The 21,020-nt window shown below is 47.7% G+C and overlaps 1 protein-coding gene across 1 annotated transcript in view; it reads left to right on the top strand.

The window, feature by feature from the left end:
• The window catches only part of LOC144179768 (uncharacterized), a 567,716-nt gene that overhangs the window by 134,748 nt on the left and 411,948 nt on the right, over nt 1-21,020 (top strand). The window contains 1 exon segment of the mRNA XM_077708207.1: nt 396-486. Within this exon segment, the coding sequence (XP_077564333.1) occupies nt 396-486 (91 nt within the window).

The following is a 21,020-nucleotide window of genomic DNA, read 5'->3' on the forward strand; positions in this document are numbered from 1 at the left end:
CGTGCAGTGTGTGATCATGTGAGAGTGAAATTACGGATTGAGTCTTGCCACTTCAAAATACCGCAAATGTGATGAAAGGCCTGCAGCGTCTTTAAGTATCAAGAAGTAAGGGATGGGATTATTCTCCAGGATGTTGGTTAGGGCGAGCGATCCTTGCAGCTGAAATATGGCAATTTTATTGTGGGTAAACCTTGTGCCAAAAAAAAAAAAAAAAAAAAAGGAGGGGGAACCATTGGCTCCGCTTGCCTTGTGCAAGGGCTTCTCCCATCCTTCTGGCTCGTGTAGAAATCTCTTGGAAAGCTTTAAAGAAATCACTCACTGCTCCTTGCATCCTGTATCCAACTGTCTCATTTCACCGTGTTGATCAGCGGAATGCGCCTGTCTGTCCGTTGCAGTGAACCGGCTGAGTGGCAACGACTCGAGCTTCACGGGTGTGGAATCAGAGTCCTCGAGCATCATCAGCAGCAGTGATCTTCCCAACGAAAGGTGAGGTTCCCAGGATTTCCCCAATCTGGAATTGTGCGTCTTGACGCTTCACTTTGTTATGCGACAGAGGGAATTGAGAATCGTTTCTTGGTTGTGAAAGGTAGTTAGTTAAACGATGGCCTGTGGCTAGTGTGTAGGCTTGTTTGAGGGAGTGGAAAAAAAGAAGCCAATGTGAAAGCTGATGTCTTTCTCTTTTTCAGGATACTTGTTTGTTGGCTCATTCTCTCGCTTTCACTGTCTGAACAATTTCTCCTAGGAAGCCAGTAGCAGGAGCAGAGGGCAGTTGTGTGGAGTTCACAGTAGCAAGTGCTGATAGTCAGTTGGCTTGCTCAGTGTTCAATCACCCAGTTTGCTCAGACTCTTTGGAAGTCTGAGCTAACCATTGCGAGGGTGCTTGTAGAAACGTTATTACCCATGCTGTTTACTGCGTTTTATGTGATCTGGTAAGTTTTTCTAGTTGCCCGGACTGCTCTTTCATGCCTCTTTGCGAAGGCTTCCAACAACACACAGTTTGCATTTCTTGTTGCACCCGATGATGCTCACGCAGTCAGGGCATTTGTCTTTTGCCTGCGCTGTAAAGTAGCCTGTGACGCATTCTGTGGCACACCGCTGCCATTAAGGCTATAGTGTTGGAAACAAATGTTTTTTTTTTTTTAGGCGAGAAATGTCTCACCAAATAGGATCGACTTTCAAATTTTTATGTATGCATGCATGTGTGCATGCACAGACACTTTTAGCACATATATGAAGTGCATTTGTCGGTAGTGGGGATTGAAGCCATGATCATCTGCTTCAGAAATTGGGTTTACTTGGCCACAACTCCCGCTATTATGTATCTATAATTGGGACATTTTATTTCCAAAAGGTGGGCTTCAAGAAGCACAAGAAAGCTCAGAACAGGTTTTATGTTTGGAAACAACTGAAAAACAGAACAAAACAAAACGAAAGTGCAAGTAGGCCTTTGCCATCCGTGTGAACATTGGTTACTATAAATGAAAATGTACAAGGCATTGGCAAAGGCAGGTGTGGACCCCCCATGTAGATGTAATGGGGGTGCTGGATGATGGTGAGACAAATGGGCATCTGCTCACCAACCGGGATTTCTTCTACAGTAATGCGAAGAGAAGCGACTTTACAGTTGTCGTCCGCAGTACATGCTGTGGCTATCACTGCATTGCGTAGGCTGCGTCTGTGTAGGCTATTCTCGCAGGAGATATGTACTGAACCATCCTGTCAAGTGCTTTGGCATGTGCTTTTCACCTGCCCTCGTGTTTCGTGGGGTGCAAGTACTATGTTGAAATGACGAAAAGTGGCCACTGGTGTGGAGTTGACACTCATGTTCTTCGAACTCATTGCGACAACAACTTTGAACATGTGAGGTAGTGCACAGCCGCTGGTCTTTAACAAGCCGTGAGCTGCCGTGCGTGAAATCTAACTTTGGCCCACCTGGTGAGTGACTGTGGAAATACCTGGCAGGAAAACACATGCAGTTCTACTAATTTTGTACAGCATGATCTTGTCTGCGGTTGGATACATTCAGGAGGCGTGTGCAGCTTAAAAGTGCCCCGTCGGGCTGGAGCAGAGATTTGGCAGTGATCGGGCAACCACAAACATCACTGTGCATACCGACAATGCAACAATGTCCGCAACACAACGATGTCGGTGAAACAACAGAACGATACGTGGAAACAGTGGGGATATCAGGGTTTGCAATCTAGGTCCGTGTGCGGCAGCTGAGCAGTGGTACTCGGGTGTACCTTCCATGCACATGTTCTACATGGGTCTTGCAAGGTGTAGCGAGGAGTTGGTTGGACTCTGGTAAGGTACCATGGCACTGCGACTCTGTCGCCATGCCATATATGCTCATTGGTAATGTCAGTATAGCAGATGGGCTTGTGAATGGAGCTGCAATACGATATTCTACAATACAAGACAATAACTGATGAACAAGGCATTCCATGACACTGGGTGCATTTCTACTCAGGTATGAGTGGGCACATTAGGAGGAACAAGCATAGGCACAAATCCTTTTAAGGTGCTGGCAGTGATAGCTGCATCTGCATTTCCAAGAGGTCCACAGCGGTCACTACAAACAAGAGCATGGGAGTTGCAGCGTGGCATATAGGTGCACTTCTGGGTAGCACGAGCCAGTGCCCTGATAATAGACAAGGCACCAGAAAGCACGCATGATGAAGTTGGATACCGTATACATGTGACCGGCTTCTACTCATAAATAAGAAGATGGTTTCTGCTTCTATGATCACAGAGGCGAATCCAGCCAACAATGGCTGACGCACTGCATTCCGATTCGTGGGCAGCATGGTAGACAGCTTGCACAGCAGTCTAATTAGACATGTGAAGAGACAAGACTTGGGATGACGCAGCGACCGCCACCGCAAGAGAAAACCTCGTAGCAGACATGTTGGCAAACATAAGGCGCATGTTTTGCAGAAAACAATAGCATTATTTTTATAAATATCATATGATTTAAAAAGTAAAAAGGAGCACCTTTATCACTAGAATTTTGCACAAAATATTAAGTTACAACATTAATATGCAAAAAGGTGGTGCCGGCATCATTTTTCAGCTTAGACGGGAAGGTAGCCTGCATCGTTGCTGACTTTGATGCTGTCTCCACAAAGCAGTCTTCGTTGCTGGCTTCGTTCAAATTTTAACAGAGCTTAATATGGCGGACGGTCTGCTAATAAGGCAACAAAGCCGTCTAAAGAGGAAATTGGAAGAGGTGTTTTAGCAACCACAAGCAGCAAAGTGCGAATGATATGGCCATCACATTCTCTCGGCAAAGCAAAGGCACCTCTCCATGCTGTATCACATCGAGCAGTTGATGACTTCACCACTGACTTGGTATCTTTGAAAGACCAGTTCCTCTCCATGTTTGAGGGATGGAATGACAAACCATTTGAGATAAGTGGTTGTTACAGTGTCACTCAGTACAGGATTCCAGTTCGTAATGCTGTTGGTGTGTCCATTTATGATCAAGCTGATGTACCCCAGCTCGTGCAGTGATATAACAGATGGTCACTCTTGAGATATCACTAGCAAGTTCCAAGACGCAGGTAAAAAACTTCTTAAAGCAAAACACTTTCCAATGCACACCGATATGGACAGCAAGAAGATGGGTGGAATGCGTGGTACTACAGTGTATGCATGCTGGTATCCTGGTAATTTAGCCTAAATATATGTTGCTCCCCTAGCAATAGGTTCCACGTGTTCATGCGAGACGCTTTTGGTTTCCGTATTGATTTCAGATACTAAGCTTCTATGACGGGGAATAGCACCACCATAGGTTCTGTGCTTGTGCTGGCATATGCTGTGCAGCAGATACATTTGCTGCACAGCATATGCTAGCAACAATGGCTAGGTGGTATTCATTGAAAAGTTAAGCTGTCAATTTCTTCACTTAGCAACACTAGAAACGGCCACGGACATGGCCGAAGCACCACAGTCATGGCGCGGCTTGTGCCCCTGTGCCCACACGCCGAAGGAAAAAAGACTGGAGTGCGTCGTCTGCTTTGTTTCAACCCAATTCTCAATGGTGGTGTCAACAGAGATGTTTTTAATTGCTCTCACATTGGAGTCGTGGCATTACTTTGCGTTCGGTGGAGTAGAGCTTGGAACGTCCAACCCATATCATGTGCTTAGCAGAAGTTAGCACGGACAAGTACCGTCATCTCGCGGAGCCCGACCTAACCAGTGACGGCACACTGTCATGGTTGCCTGCATGCGTGCCTCACAAGTGAATACAAACTATAGCAATCTTGTCTGTAAAAACACCTCCTCAACTCGAAATACACCACGATTAAAGTTGCGTACACTGTCATGATACCTCGCATCTTTATTCCTCCACCCATAATCCCTAAACCAAAGCATTTCATGCACTTGAACACATTCCAGTTCAGAAAGGTAAGCCAGACTTTTTTTGGTTGTAAAAATTTAAGGGGGTAGACTGGTCTTAGAGTTTTTTTTTTTTTATTTACCAACCAATTTTGATGAAACTGCACCGTGTTATAGAGTTTTTTGAGCTGATTTCAAATCTGTCATTAGATTTTTTGTAAGTTGATTATATTTTAGTTAATTAATGATTAATTGCCATTATTTTGGGTCACAGTTACAAAATAACCACTCCATACAGAATGGCAATTACCATGTGGCTAGGCAGACAAATGACTAAAGAATACAACATAAGAAGAACTTTCTTGATTCAGCTATTTTTGGTCGTTATACAACACAGGGAACTTCGCTTCTCCCGCGCTCTGCCAGAAATGGCTCGCGGGTGGTGCCAATTGAACACAATAATAGTTTTCCAAAGCCTCCATTTGAAAAATTTGTTTCCAACATTGTATTCTCAACACATTTCGGTATCAGAAACAACAAGAATTAAAGTTGTACCTGCTCTGGGTGCCAAGATATCTGAGGATGAAATGCTAGCTTTGCATTGCAAGAAAAGTGCCGTTTCACCATCGCATTTTGCGCTAACTGAGCTGTAGAGTGCACTTTAAAATGCTATTATAATATAATAACAACAAAATATGGTGTCTTTTGATGAGGAAATTTACAGACTGATAGAAAAATGGCCGCGGAGGCCAAAAATGCCATTTTTGAGAAAACGCTTTTTTTGATCGTTTTTCGGCCCCAAAGACCCAACTGACCCCTTAATCCTGTAATGTGCAGGATGTTTTCCCACTTCATTGAAAAATAAATTGCATTTCTGTCAGATATAGTTAAGGTGCATGCTTAACTGAGTGGGAAAGTTTGGGCATCCTATTTTTAACACGGAGCATTAAAGGGACCCTGCAGCACTCACCATCAGCTACTTGGAACGTTTTTTGGGGTAAACTCTATTGTCCCAGCAATCTCCTTCCGTGAGAATTATGAAAATCTGTTCACTATCACTGAAACTACGCGTGATGAGAAATCGCCCATAATTGTTTCCTCTCAACTCGACTGCGGACAACGCGACGAAAGCTGCACGCTCTCTCCCAGAGAGGGGGACAGATCAGTGGCCTTCGATATATTATAGGCGGGGGAGTTTTCTCCTTTTTCTCCGCAATGTGGAGGGGTCTGTTTCCAGTCTGGTGCCACAAAAAAGCAGGCATGACTGCCTGATCGCAAGCGCGCGCTCAGGCTTGTAGGGCATTTTTAAGCAATAAATTTTTGTTGTCGAGCGGTCTCGTTGAAAGAAAAGTATTAAGTTCATCACTCAAATTCCGGGCGCACTCAAAACACAAAAGAGACACAAAACTGTGCGTACAGGTTCAGGCATAGAAGAGGTTGGTACACGGCGCCGATGACGGCGGATCGTCACAGGAAATGCGAGAAATAAGCCGCGAAGTTGACCAGCGACAGCCAATAGGACAGCCATAGGCCCAAATGACGTCGTTTAAGCCATGCCTGGGGTGCATAATGAGGAGAACTGAAGAGAGCGCGGTTGTTTTTTCCACATCTTTCACAGCGATTTGCGCTCTCACCACTTCACATGCACGTGTAATATTTGGCTCAGGTATTCCTGGCAGTGTAATCTAAATTTCGCGCAGGTTTACTTGCACTGCTCGAAGAGTGTTGCAGTGTCCCGTTAAGGGCACCGTCATGCACAAAAAGCGTCATCAGTGGTGTTTACTGTGAGTGAAAAATCCTGTAGCGTGCCTTATGGTGCCCACTGAAACCCTCAGGTTTGTAAGGCACTGCACCAATAGATGGCGTGTGAGTAGAACCAGGAAGTTTTGGCCATTTGTGGGCATTGCTAGGAAGTAGGATGATGTCAGTGATAGCACTAACATACCGCAGTGCATGATCGCTCTTGATACAAGTGTGATGAATGCGCTGCCATATATGTGCGCCGGGCATGCTGTGGAATCTTCCTCATTGCCAAGTATTGGTTATTGGATTTCTTGCAGCAATGTTTTCAGTCAATTTGCGGACCTTCTTTCTCGGCTCCAGCGCTTTGTAGAATTATTAAGGCTTGGCCCAGTTGGTGAAAAACTTGGCATCCCAAGATCCCCGTGGCTAGAATAAGTCTTAAAAAACACATTGGCTGCGTCTAGCCATTGTCAAAATTCCCATCGCCGGCGTGTATCCAGGAACTTTTTGTGGAAATTGCCGTAAGTAGAGAACATGGGTATGCACAGGGTACCTATCGGGTACCAGGCATGTACCTGTACCCATCAGGTGAGAGTGTATGAGGCGCGGTAAGAGAGGTTTTTATGCAGTTAATTTTTGTTGGCTGACATGCGGGGGGGGGGACGACCTGTGTCAGGCGCACGTTTTAGCCGCATTTTTTGTTTTGAAAAGGGTGATTTTGTCGTGGAGAGGAAAAAAAACATAAAATTTTGATTACTAATATGGAAGACGCATATGTGGTCACTTTTTAACGGACTCACATGCGAGCAAATACTATGACATAAAACAGTGAAATTTTATTCTTGACACTTTTTACGCGTGAATAACAGAGACATGAAAAAACAAAAACAAAACAACAAACAAACAAAGAAACAAAAAAAAAAAACAGAACGTGGGGATGAAGGAAGTGTGAATGCCATAGTTTCGGTTTCGGCGTGCAATACTTAGAGCTGTTCGTTGCAATCCTCACCTGAGCCTAAAAATGTGCATTGTGCTGGGCTCATAAAAAAATCTCGGGCTATCTCCACTAACATGAATCATAGGGAGGGGCGAAGCATGCAGTGTAGAATTGTATTCTTGGCACCTTGGCGTTTTTGCCAACGGAGATGAAGCCGTTGGGGGGTAGAGGTATACAGCTTTGCTGTAAAAGTCTCCTGTCTGCAAAGCATGAAGTGTTCTAGTGTGAGGTGTAAACAAGTATCCCGGTGTTTTTTTAATACTCGTTACGAAGCATTCCACCGTGAGGCGTAAACGAGTATCCCGGTGTTCTTTTAGTGCGCGTTACGCTCTAGTTTGAGGCGTAAACAACTGTCCCAGTGTTTTGCCACCTTTTTCAGTGGCAGTGGCTCTTGATGAAGCCAGTGATGGCTTCATGCATTAGAACCCAATTTGGAGCGGCTGCTAAAAAGAATCCTGCTGGAAATTACTGCTCAATGCATGAAATGCAAGGCTATTCTCTAGACTTCAACTGGGCAGTATTGCTTGCATCCGTCGTCGATTATAGACTGTTGCATGCGTTACATAAAGGTTCAGTTGAGTTCTCATTGCAGGGTTTGTGGCAGCTGCTGGGTATTACTTGTTTTGTATCTAATCGAATTAGTTGCTTGGAAATTATTTGAAGAAAATTATTACCTGCTTCGAAGGCAAAAGTCACTATTCACACAAGGTTAATGCTTCCTGTAGCGATTCCTTAAATTTGGCTGCTATCACTCAGTTTTTTATGCTTCCCAGCTCCACTCACTCTCACACATCGTGCAAACACTTTGTGCGTGTGCGTGTGCATGCGTATGCGTTGTCAAAAAAGATTAAAAGGTTATGTGCCCACCCCCCTTCTTCCCTTTTGAGGGCAACCAGCATGTTTGAGGCCCCAGCAAATGATGCGTACAATGACGAGTGGCAAGATCCTTGCTTCCAGGGATGATGGTGGTGGCCTTGATGAAAACTGGCCCTTAACCCTTTGGTGCCCAGCATTGCTCAGGAGCTACAATCCAAACAACATTTCTTTTCTCCCGCGCTTTGTGGTTCTTTGGACATCCAGTGCCATCTGTTGGCAGACGGAGGCACCCGGACCTTCAAAAATTGCACGTACTCTTGCACTCTGAAAAGCCGGACTTAATTATGTGTGTCGACTCGCATTGACCCCGGCGGCTCGATGGGCTCGTGACCAGTTAGCCAAATTATTCAATTTCAGTCTTATAACAAAGGATAACAACACAAACTTTAGGTTCATGGTCTTGACTTGAACCATAAAATGAGCCTGTGGATGCTGATCTAGGTAGCAGTCTTTTTCAACTGATATGTGGAGCAGCAGGTGCCTGCGAGCGGCGCAGGACAGGAGCTGTTGGAAGTCAACGGGAGGGGCGGGGCCTCTGCCCTGCAGTGGGCCTGAGTAGGCTGTTTATGATGGTGATGATGATGTGCCCAGTGTTGCTCAGGAGCAACTCCTCATTGTGTCCGTCCTAATAAACCTAAATTTTTCCGACTTCATATTTGTGACGCCTGGAGTTCTTTTAGATCATAAAAATGTTTTCGCGATCCTAAGCAAAAAATTAAAGTTTTGGGCATCAAAGCGCTCCAGTCACACCTGCCAAGGCAAAAACTGATAGGGCAGGGACGCTCAGAGCCACGTACCATCCAGTCACCATCTACCATTGGAATCGGTAAACTCGCCCTCATGCCACTAGGCCTGCTTCTTCTCATTCTCTACCAGTGTGTTGAAACTTATATGCAGCAAGTGGGCACGCGTCACCTGTCAACATATTCTATTTTGCTACCAGTTCATGTGAAATAAAAATTGACCTTTAATTTTTACGGAGGAGGCCGTGAGTGTCAATCGGCAGTTGCCTTTAATCCTGCAATGTAAACACTAAGAAAGCCAGCAACGTCCAAGCACTTTTTATCATGCAGTGGATGTGAAAGCATTAAGGCCCGTTCACACTAGCGATGAAAGCGAGCGAAAGCGACAAAAGCGATGAAAATTTCTGTCGCTTTCGTCGCTTGGCATCGCTTTCGTCGCGCGATCGGTCTCGACCAGTTTTTTTTGCCTCCGTCGCGCCATCGCTTTTGAAGCGGAAGCAGGAGGCGAGACTTCCTGACGTCATATCCTGCCAAAGCACCCGGATGCTGTCTCCCCACAAGCGGCGAAACTCCCGCAAAGTCTCACTCCGAGTGTGAGACAATAACAAGAAAAGCAAAACATCATTGTCGCCGTCGCTCGATGTCGCGTGCAAGTGTGAACAGCAAGGGTGGCTATCGCTTTCGTCGCTTCGTCGCTAGTGTGAATGGGCCTTTAGTGTCCAATCCGCCTCTTTCATTGCGGTGTGCTGCCACCTAGCGTGCCTAGCGGAAGTTGAGGCGGTAGGGTTTGCCGGCGTTTCCTCCGGCTGCGTTCTCGTTGTATGCACGGCAATCCCACATTACGGCGAGGAGCAGCCGAAGTTTTTCTGCTGTGTTGGTGTTATAACGCCTTAAGATGACAGCCCCTGGTCATCACATAATACCAGGCGGCTTGTTATCACTGAATGAGGGCTGGCAGAGAAATCTCGGACAGATCCGTGTGCCGTCCGAGTAGCAGAGCGAGCAGTACTTGGAGTCGTCTGGCATGAAGTGCGATCGCCAGCTCAACAAAGGCCGGCAGTTCGCAAAATGCCTTTAAGCGCTGGACACATGTACGATTGGTACACGCGATTCGCATGCGGCTGATCGTTACGACTGTCGCCACGACTAGTCGTACGCGTGAATTTGAGACGGCCCGATGCGCGCATGAGATGCGTCGTCGGCGTCGCTCCGCCCACTGTTTTTGCTCCATGGTCAACTACGATGATCGCTGAGCTGAATTTGTAGATTCTGCGCGTTTGTTCGCAAGAAATGGATAAAGCAAGCAATCGTGAAGCGTTTTCTACCTTCGGAAACAGTCCGCGCACACGCCGGCCGCGCCTGCCAGCACTCTAGTTCGGCACACTCAGCGGCTTGAACCGGCGCAGACCACGGTAGCAACCGCGCTTGTCGCTGCTCTTCTGAATCAATCTGATCGCTACAAAGTTCCACATGCGAGAAAGTAGGTGTTAGTGTGGTGAAAAATCGTGCTAGGGATTGTTGTCAGGGCTTATTTTAAAAGCGGCGATCAGATATCTGCCGCGATGCAAGCCTACGTTGACCGGTCGCCGCGCGCGCGGTGCGCCGAGCGGCCGAGAGATGGCGATACCTGCGCGATAGCATCGAAACAGGCTACGCAGATGTCTTGGTTACCGATCGCTCAAACGGCAGTTATAGCTTAAATAGAGTTCCACATGCGAGAAAGGGGATGATAGTGTAGTGAAAAGTTGTGTTGCGGATTGTCATTTGCAGTTGCACAGATAGCGGCGATCAAATATCCGCCAGGATGCTAAGCCTAAAGTTCCCATCACCCGAGCCGACGCGAGCGACGCAAGCCGCCGCAGCCGATCGCGTGCGGCCGACGGGAAGCGATAGAAGCCGACACCGTTCCCTTTTCGGCACTCCGAGTTACCGCGGAACGCAGCACAAGTTGTGGGCATTGTTCCGCGCACAACGAGCACACACAAAAAATCAAACGATGTAAATACAACCACGACCCCTTCCCGCTTGTGCGGGAGCTGTGGGGAATGTCGTCTGCTGCCCCTACCGGACTGCTTAGGGACTTGGCCGCTAGGGGGTTGCGCATGCGCAGTGGGGTTGTGAAAGAGGCGGATTGCTAAAAGTACGAATATGCAGGTATTGTGTATGCCACATAGTGCCCTGGATCGCTTTTGATTACTGCGCCGCAGGATGAGGCAGAGGCGTGAGTGCGATGCTCGAAACAACGTGCGCTTAAATTACGTGTCTTCTCAGTGTCATCATCGTCATTTCCTTTTATTTGCATCGTTCTCTTTTCTTAGTTACCATGACAAAGATCTCTGGCAAATCGCCCTTCTACATTTTCCTTTTATTTGCATCGTTCTCTTTTCTTAGTTACCATGACAAAGATCTCTGGCAAATCGCCCTTCTACATAAATTGTTTTCAGAATATCTTCTATACTGTTTGAGTTAATTACTAGATGAATTACCTGAAACTTGCATTAAGCGTGAATAACTAATTAGGCAAGAGCTGAGCGCAATTTTAGTGTCAGTGGGATTAGGAAGGTGTATTCTGTGACGAGAAGCTATTAGATTATTGTTTTATAATCTCTGGGTATGAAAAAACTAGTAAGAAAAGTTTCACCTTCCTTTCAAAACCAGAAATAGTACCATGTCATAACAAAAGTGAAAATTCTCTTTTTTTATTTCTGGATGCCTAAAGGAAATAAAGCAATAATCTAATAGCATCTCGGCACAAAATAGACCTTTCTGATCACACTGACATGAAACTCTTGTTGAGTTCCTGTTTAATTAGTTTATTAATCTTGGGGCAATCCTTGTAACTCGACATAATGTATGGAAGGTAGTTTTAAACTGATTTCAGTTTTGTTGTTAGGATAGTTAGCCGCATAAATGCACCTAATTTGATTAGATTTCGTCCGCAAATAACAGAATACTTTTACTTGCCACGTCTCCCCTTAAGCCTAACGCCTGGATGGCACATACCTGCGTTCGCAGCGCCATTCGCAGCATGTTGTTGTTGGTGGTGGTAACAGGCATTTTAACATCGTAGCTGTTGTAGGTCGAGCCCTTTCGTCCGCCTGCTGAAGGTCGTGCGTCACGTAGGGGTAGAAGCAGGTTCCCAGACCCGCGGGCGGCCTCGCAGAAACCGGTTCCTAGACCCACCGATAGAGGTCGCAGTGGTCGCGCAGGGGCGAGTTCCTTTCCCTCCCGATAGGGGAGGGAGGGAGGAGCCTTTCCCCGGTGACGTTTAGCTGCCGATTCATTGGTGCTAACAGTAGAGTTTGCGCGGCGACGGCGCTGGTGTTCTTGGGCGAGCGCCCGTTGACGTTCGAGCCGACACAGGAGCACTACAGTGCCGCTGTTCCAGAGAATTTCACACTGGGTGCAACTGGTTTTAATTGCTTATTTACAGGAGGTACGAAGACTTCATGTTGCGCTTAGGCGAATTTCGGTGTCTAGGGGAAAATGGATAGGTTCAGGCATGCCGCGCCGGTCATGTTCAGGCATGCCGCGCCGTACGATCGCAGGTTTCAGCGGATGCCGCGTGATGGCGCGACTGTTGCACTCCAAGCATGGCTAAACGAAGGTCAGGCGTATCTAAAAACTCATGAGGAGCATTTCAGAATGAAAGGCAGAAGAAACGCCTCTATCATGAAGCACAGAGCACTGTGGGGAACAGATATAAAGTAGTGAGATGAATCTGGAAGGGAGTAATGGTACCAGCACTCACCTTTTCAAACGCAGTAGTGTGTGTCAAATCAGAGATTCTATCAGGGCTAGAAGTAAATCAGAGGGCCGTAGGTCGATTGACATTAGGAGCACACAGAAAAGCAACAAATGAGGCAGTGCAGGCAGACATGGGATGGGCATCCTTCGAAGTGAGAGAAATATGGATGATCAGAGATGGGCGGCCAAAGTGTTACAGTATCTTTACATGAAAAGCGGGGACACACAGTGGAGGAAAATAACCAGAAGGCTCAGGACAAAGTATATGAAACCTGGAAGTGCAGGGGAAACGACCAAGGCAATAAAAAATGAAGTGAAAGAGACAGAGACAACGACCTGGAAAAAGAGGATGGGTGCGAAGGAGTCCTTAGATATCTACAGGATCGGGAAGCAGGAGATCACAAGGGAAAAATTATTCGATAATACCAAAGGGAGTGCATTGCTTTTTGAAGCCCGGGCGGGTTGCTTGCGGACAAAAACGCTTATCCGTGAGCCGATACAGGAAGAACTATGCGCAGGCTGCGGAAATGAGCCAGAAACCACCCGCCGCGGTGGCTCAGTGGCTAAGGCGTTGCGCTGCTGAGCACGAGGTCGCGGGTTCGATTCCCGGCCGCGGCGGCCGCTTTTCTGATGGAGGCGAAAAGCAAAAACGCCCGTGTGTACGAGATTTCGGCGCACGATAAAGATCCCCAGGTGGTCAAAATTAATCCGGAGCCCTCCACTACGGCGCGCCTCATCGCCTGCGTTGCGTCGGCGCGTTAAACCCCACAATCAATCAAATCAAATCTGAGCCAGAAACCATGCGACATATTGTAACGGAGTGCAAAAGTATCCGTCCAGTCCTCAGTGAGGGAGCCATCCAGCTTCCGGAGGACCTTGGCTTTGGGGTTAGCGAAAAAGTGAATTGGACAGCAGTAGAGGTTAGTAAAAGAAGGTTAGAATATTGCTGGGTAAAGAGCAGAGAACAATCTGGGAAGACATGCGAACAAAAAAGTCAGACTAGCACAAAAATTTCGTAAAAGTATTTTCTTTTTATTTTGACATTATTTTTTATTTATTTTGTTTGTATTTTTTTGGCGAGGTGATTGTACAGTGGTGTTGCGACTAAGGCAGCTGTGCAACGCCACCCCGTTACAAAGGGGAAGCCACTAAGCATCATCATCAGCGAAGAGGACACTTAACGGGAACTAACTTTGCTACTTCTGTAATTAGCATGCTCAGATTAGCCATGTAGTCCTGAGTACATGTCTCTAATGGACGTTTCTAAGGCCACAATGCATTTCATTGATATTGGTCTGTCTTCGCGCTATAGAGTCATTGAGCGCTTGCGTCGGTGAGAATCGCTTGTCTCGCATTCCGGAAGCCCTGTGTTCGATTCCCGGCAATTTACACAATTTTGTTTTTAATTTAATTACTTTGCTTTTATTTTTGTTGCACTGCCGCCCATTTTGTGTACCATTTCTTGTTCCCGACGCCGGATTGTCGACCTGCCGAGTCAACTGATTTGTATTAATGAGTAAAAGCAATGAGTTAATTGTACATTGGGTGCCTAAAAGTTTTACTCCACGCAATGTCTGTCCAGTTAGTTCTATCACCTACCTGTAAGAACAGTGTTTTGGTCGACCTAATAATACGTTCGAAAACTTTCGGCGCCCAAAGAAATGAGACTCGCTGCTGATACGCACGTATAATGTTCGCTTCTATGCGCGAGAAAATCACCGGAGGCTTAATTTCGTTTTCCTGCCCATTCCTTCAGAAGAGAGATTAGCAGTTTTCATTTTTTGAGCGGAAAGGAAAAATTGCTACTACGCAGCACCGCGGTACTGTCTAGTTTAAACGGGCGAACTTCGTCTCACGCAGTAATTTGCGAAAACATTCTTTTTTGAAACCGATACCTCCTACGGTGCGAAGAGCGCGCTCGGTCTTCATGGTGGCCCGAAACTTTTTTCCTCTGTGGTGTGGAGCCGACAGCGGCTACCCCCTCATCTCCTCTGCGCCACAGTTATATTACATCCGCGTACGTGTGCGTAGTTTATAATTCACAGCCTCTGACGCAGCGCGGTGAGCTCCCTAAGTAATGGAGCGCAAAAAGAAAAGGAAGAGGCCTAAATGATCACCCTAGTTGGTGGCGATTTTCTTTTTGCCAGCAGTGTTCAAGCAGCCGTATTCGCGTGTGCAGTGCGTTGCGAGGAGGAAGCAGCTCTCAAAATGAGGACTCCGGTTCGCTGAAGCGGCTGCTCGAGCGGAAGATTGCGCCCGACGAAGCCCGCGGCCTCGTGGACGTCGGTGCGCGGAATGGTTGAGCTCCCCTCGCGAGATGAGATGAAAGAACGGAGCGGGAGGCCTGGGAGGGTGCATTTTTCTGGTAGATTACCTTTCACAGAACACTGGGCGCAATTGCGCACATGCTGCGAGTGTGGGGCGGCGAATAGCTGCAATAGAGAGACGGGGAGAAAAAAAGGACGGTGGTTGGGGCCGACGAGTGGTTGCAGCTAAACTTTAGCACGCGTAACGATTAGTGTACGCTTATCCGCGAGGAAACTTGAGAGCCACATTGAAGAGAGCAACGAGAAATAATTGGTGAAAAAAAAAGGGGCTAGATTTTTCGAGTATCTTATACTTAAACTCCGTTGCAACCATTAATTGCATGTTTATTTATTTCTAATTTTGTGTTTTTTTGCATCCTTCATTTCCCACTTGTTCGCGCGTCCACGCATGTTTATGCGCTCCAATACAAGTCGCACGCTCTTGGAAATCGGCGTAATGAAGCCACGGTGTACGTCTTACAACCGTCACCGCTGGCATCCTTTGCGCACAAAAGTTTCGCACGTAAGTTTCATTATCAGCGGTATGTTCCTGAAGCAGCCCATGCCACGGCACGGTGATTCACTAATGGCGTCCGTGAAGAAGTTTCGGGGTTTCCTCTGTTTTTTTTTTTCCGCTGTGTCTAAAGGTACGTCGGACGTACCCGCAAAATTTCTTAAAGATACGTCGGACGTACCCGCAAGATTTCTTAAAGATACGTTGGACGTACCCGCAAGATTTCTTAAAGATACGTCGGACGTACAGGGCCCAGAGTGGCTCGAAAGCGGCGTTGCTCGAAACTAGCGTGGTTATCTCGAACCATCGACGGCAAAACCATCACGCGTTTGCTGTATAGAAGCCAAGAATCCAACGATGTCTAACCTGACGCAGAATGTATTTTTTTCCCTCGTGTTCTCTAGTTGGACCTTATTTGAAGGGGCGGTTAGAGCCTTCGCTGAGGTCAGAGATCGAATGCGGACCACTACGGGTTCTCGCAAGAGGGAAACAAAATCATGTGCGACGCGAGTATCTTTCTTTTTTTTTTCCCTCATATGTTTCTGTTTAAAGCCCTAACCACATGGACGCGAAATCACGCGTCGCGCGAGCGTCGTTCGGCGTCAACGCGCGGGCCCACGGAGACCGGCGCGCGCCAGTCGCTGCGTCGGCGGGCGTTGCTGGACACGTATGCCATCCTGTTGAAGTCGTTTATGAACAGTTATTGTCGCTTCTTGAACTGCAATTATCAAGACTTTAGCTTTAGCAAAAAAAAAAAAAATCAATTGGCGTCTTTATTTATTGCTAAGTATGTTGGCGGGCAAATATTGAAATCCTGCGAAATGTATCTCGAGCCATCACGGTCAAATCAGAACAAAATAAAATAGAATGATAAACGAAGAAGCACCTCGCACAACTGTTTTAGTTGCTACTTGATTTAACCTTCATGTTGCGTACCGACTGCACGTTCATGAATTGAAATTGTAAGCAAAACAAATTTCAGCGCTGCCTTGATACTGAGGTTACCGTCGAACGTCATTTGTAGGTTGAAAGGCAGGGCACTCTGGCACCCTGTCTGTACCCTGCAAAAAAAGCTGATCAAACCCCCGCCGCAAAAAAAAACAAAAAAAAAAACAATATTACCGTCTTTGCTAGGATTCGAACCACGAACTTTCAAAACAGAAGCCCGGTTCTCAACCGCTCGACCACGCAAGGAAACGAGGAGGTTTGAAGAATTCGGTGTAGCAAGTGAGGCTGCCCACGAATAGTGTCGGGTGTGCTTTCTTTCGGTCGTATTTGAAAGATTTGAGCAGTGGTAACGCTTGCTTCTTGCGCACCGATCTTGGAGCTGAGGACAGTAATGCTAGTGCTACAAGCGATGTAACCACAGCTCCCTTATTTGAGTCAAAAAATGCTGTCGCACATCCCCGGTCTCCCCTGCGCAAGCCACGGGAACTACGAAGGGAATGGAATGCGCCAGAATTCCGGCGTTGATAACGCTTGCTCGTCACGCACCGATCTTGCTGACAAGCCACATTATGCTAATACTGGATGCGATGTAACCAGAGCTCTCTCATGTAACTCACACAAAGCTATCGCAGATCCCCTATTTCCCCCATGAAAGCCGAACAAGCCACAAATGGATTAGCTTGCGAACAGAAATAGCTTGCAATTTGTCTCAAGGAACCGATTACCGTAAGTTAAAAAGAAATTGATTGTTTTCTGCTTAAAGGAACGACCCCAAACCACGCGAAGACGGACGCTGCCGCTCGCTTTCCGATGCTTTCTCGCGCTGCGTTGACGCCGATATCTGGCGAACATAGACATCGGCGTCGCTTGAGTTTCAGCTCGCGTCGCTCGAGTTTCAGCTCGCGTCGCCACGCATTTCTGGCGGCGCGACGTCGACGCGAGAAAACGCTGAACGTACCCTGCATGTTTGGGCCGAGTGAAACCGAATACACCGACGTACTTAAAAAAGTTTCGCGGATACGTCCGAAGTATCTTTAAAAAATCTTGCGGGTACGTCCGACGTATCTTTAAGAAATTTTATGGGCACGTCCGACGTATCTTTAAGAAATGCTGCGGGTACGTCCGACGTACCTTTAGACACAGCGTTTTTTTTTTTTTTTTGGTAGCCAACCCGTGCGGTGGGGCTTTGCCGCGTGGCACCTTTTTGCTCAAAGCGCTTGGTACTATGCTGGCTTCTTTGCACGTCAGCAAAGCGGTGCAAAGGAGCCGGAAGCGCAGGGTGCGTGCATAAGACAGTGCGGGCCACATTAGCCGTGATGCAAAGTGATTTTAAGGTGATTCGCGGGTCAAAATGCCGCCCCCCCCCTCTCATTTTTTTTTACTGGAAGCAAGCGCTGGAATCTGTTATTCCTCCTAATGATTATAGCCGTCTGTAGCGTCTTGGCAAGGTTGGATGCAACAGCGCCGTGGGGGACCCCTTGCATCAGCAGTCGAGGCCCTCTTTAGTAGTCTGAAGGCAGTTCTGTATCGTTTTTCCTTTTTTCGTAAGCGTTCTCCGGTTCTGCTCATATACGATGCTGAGGTTACATCGCGCAAGCTTTCTTTTTTTATATAATATAACGGGGCGACTACTGTTCCGCGACACCTTATACATATGTTTAAGACAAGATAAACTTTAAATGGAAGCGTAAACATGCACTACGGGAAACACGACGAAACAGGTAATGCGATCACCTTCAGCGTCGTGCTCTCAACCCGATCGCTTGCCGCGTGCTGTTTCGGTGGGGAGCAGGCTCTGGAGAGCCGTGACCTTGCAACCCAAGGAACCGTCATGACCAGAGCGCTGGACGTCGCGGGGCTCTTTGGGACTCCGCCACCCCCATACCCTGAACCCGATGTTTCATAAAGTGACACTACTACTACTACTACTACTACTACTACTACTACTACTACTACTACTACTACTGCATCTCTGTCGGAAGTAGTCTCCTCAACGGCGTTGAATTATAACACCGGCGTACGTACCCAACGCTGTGGCATTAGATTAGCCGACTGCGAGATGCACACGTTTATTTGTTAGACTGCTTCGTAGCCGTCCGATTTGTAGCGAAAGCTACACTACGCTACCTCGGGCAGTCTTCGCGGGGTGACCAGTTTTGGCCTTGAGCGCTAGCGGTCAAAGCACACCCCCTTCCGCAAGCGCCCCGCACGGAGCAGCGGCCCGATGGCGGGGGGAGATAGGTGGGGAGGGAACGGAGACATTCGCGGCACCCGTTTCGCCACCTGGCGGAGGATGGCGAGGAAGCCACCGCCGCAGCGATAAGTGCGCGCCACGAAGGAAAGCAAGGAGGCCACGTGCGGCGCTGAGCCGTGTGCGATGGAGGAACTACTGTTGCGTACAGCTTCGCTACCTTTGAAGTCTTTCGCGCCAGTGTGAGCTTCCTTCATTTTTTTTTATTTTATTAAAGCGAAGCTTTCTTGGTATCACTGATGGCGGTGTCGTAACCAAAACGTCCTGCAGGAAAGCCAACTTAACACAATGGGAGGGCAAATGACGATGATGATGATAATTATAAAAAACGATTCCCGTGGTCGAAATATAACCTGAGGGCGCAAGCTTGCGTCATACTCTCGACCAATGGGGAGTCGTCACGCTAGATCACGCAGCCCAAACGGAAATTGTGCGACCGCCGTCATGGGTAGGCCGCGAGTGAATTGCACGGTAGAAGAACGCTGCGGGTTGAGACGTGAGCGCGCTGGTGTCCGACCCCGAGGTTTGTCGACGTGAAGCTAGGCGACGGCGCTGTTCCCAGCCAACCGTATACGTTCTGCCGAGATAGAGGCCAGTCGTCGTCTTCGCGCTGACCCCGAGGTGCGCAGCCGGGAGAACGCGGCCAGGCGACAGCGTCACTACACCGAGGAACTATGTAAGCTGTGCCGAGCCATAGCCTCCTGTAAAACCAACTGTGCCTGCTCTATCGCCCCGAAACCCATTACAGCAGCCCGTTAACTGTGGGGCCATGTCGATGCGAACTGCTGTTTCAGGCGGAGGTGAACTGAAACGCACCTCGGCGTCGTCTGCTACGCGAAGGCGTCTTTTAGCTACAAAAGTCCGCAAAACGGCGAGCCTGAACTTTATGAGCCAATATTGAAGACCGAAGCTTTATGCGTGGCGTCGCGGAACTACTAAATTGCGTTCAGTGTACTGTTTCCGCCTGCACGCTCGCCCTTTTGGGTTCGCTACGGGAGTTTCCCAACTAAATGTATACATGTCCTAATGCTTGTCATTGCGACAAGAGACAGTTAACTTTATATAATTATGCTTGATTCGGTGTTTAGTGATAATTGAGTCATACGAATTAAATTTTGTTTAAAGAAGTCCAAACCGTTGAGCTCTCCCTTCTTACTTACACGAGTCCCTTCAGTCTCGTTCTGCCGTTAATATCTAATAACGGTCCCCGAAAGGGTACGCGCCCACTCACCTCCCCCTTTATTTCTCCGCTGCCGCTGCTCCACGAAATGGTGCCATCGCGCATGTGGTAGATATATTGACGACGCGGTAATCGGCAATTCCGGGCTGTTCAAAAAGAATGCCGACTTCAAGCTTTAGCTCAAGGCGATACTCAGTGTTTGAGGGCCCCTGTATAAGCTTTTAAGCATTCAGCACGCACTAAGCTCGTTTATCTCTATACTTCTCCCCGCTACACTCATTCTTCCTTCACCATTCAGACACCGAACAAGCGATCAATTCCCAGTGGGTCACAAACCCACTAGCGAACTCACCCGTTACATTTCTGGCTGAATCGAGTGAAACGCAGAAAAAAAAAAAAAAAAAAAAACTTTTGCGTTAAATTATTTACGTGGTAGCCCAAGAAAGACCATCTCTTTTGTAATTACCGTAGTCAAGTTTTATTTGCTTCGTGAAAGGCCTCATGAATTTTTATGCCTTTTTTGTTCAATAAGGAGTTGCCCGTCAGTGCTAGAGCCAGAGTCTCCTTAATACAACACACTTTTTTGTTTGCAAAGGGCCTTGACAACTTTTTTTTAAACCACTCATTGTTGCCATGTGTGAAGAGAAGTGTTGACCGTGCCCTCGCCAACACAGCTAGAAAACCTGGGATTAGGGCGCCACCAGAGAGAACGGCAGAATTTCTGGCACTGAGCAGGCGGCACAAGGCGTTATACAGGAGGCAATGGCCGAGCTCTTCGAGCGACCTACCAGTAGTGCAGAAGGGTGGACATTTGGGCAAGATCGTACTGGCTAAACATCTTTAAACGGCAGCGTAAATACAGGACAGACAGCGTCGTCCTATCGTCTTCTTTCCATCGTGTCTGTGTATTTACGCTGCCGTTTGAAGATGTTTAACCCACCAGATAGCGACGATGAAGGACCCGAAAAAGGCGTTTGCGGGAGCCACTAGTCGGTTAACGCGCGAGTTCCTGGATCACGACTTTGGTAGCCCGTGCGACGTGTGCGATCGCCTTTGGTTCGACAACCAGACGTCCTCGCTGTCGGGCATTCGTTCCTCCGATCAGCGCGTTCGACGTGATTTGCGAGTACTCTGATTTCTCCGACCCATCTGCGGTTGGAGTGTGCGGCACTTGCAAGGGCGCTTTGGTGGGCGGTATACGGTACGTCCGTTCAGCACCGCAAACTGTTACGTGTACCCTCCGATTCCCGAAGGACTTCCGCAACTAAACGCCGTGGAAGAGCGGCTGGTTTCGCCTCGGCTTCTGTGCACGTGAATTCGTCGCTTGACTCACTGTCGCGGTCAGTACGGCATCGAGGGTCGGATCATGCAGGA

The sequence above is a fragment of the Haemaphysalis longicornis genome, unplaced genomic scaffold (genome assembly GCF_048455015.1).
Source record: "Haemaphysalis longicornis isolate Haplotype H1 unplaced genomic scaffold, Haemaphysalis longicornis Haplotype H1 scaffold_4, whole genome shotgun sequence".
Taxonomy (NCBI): domain Eukaryota; kingdom Metazoa; phylum Arthropoda; class Arachnida; order Ixodida; family Ixodidae; genus Haemaphysalis; species Haemaphysalis longicornis.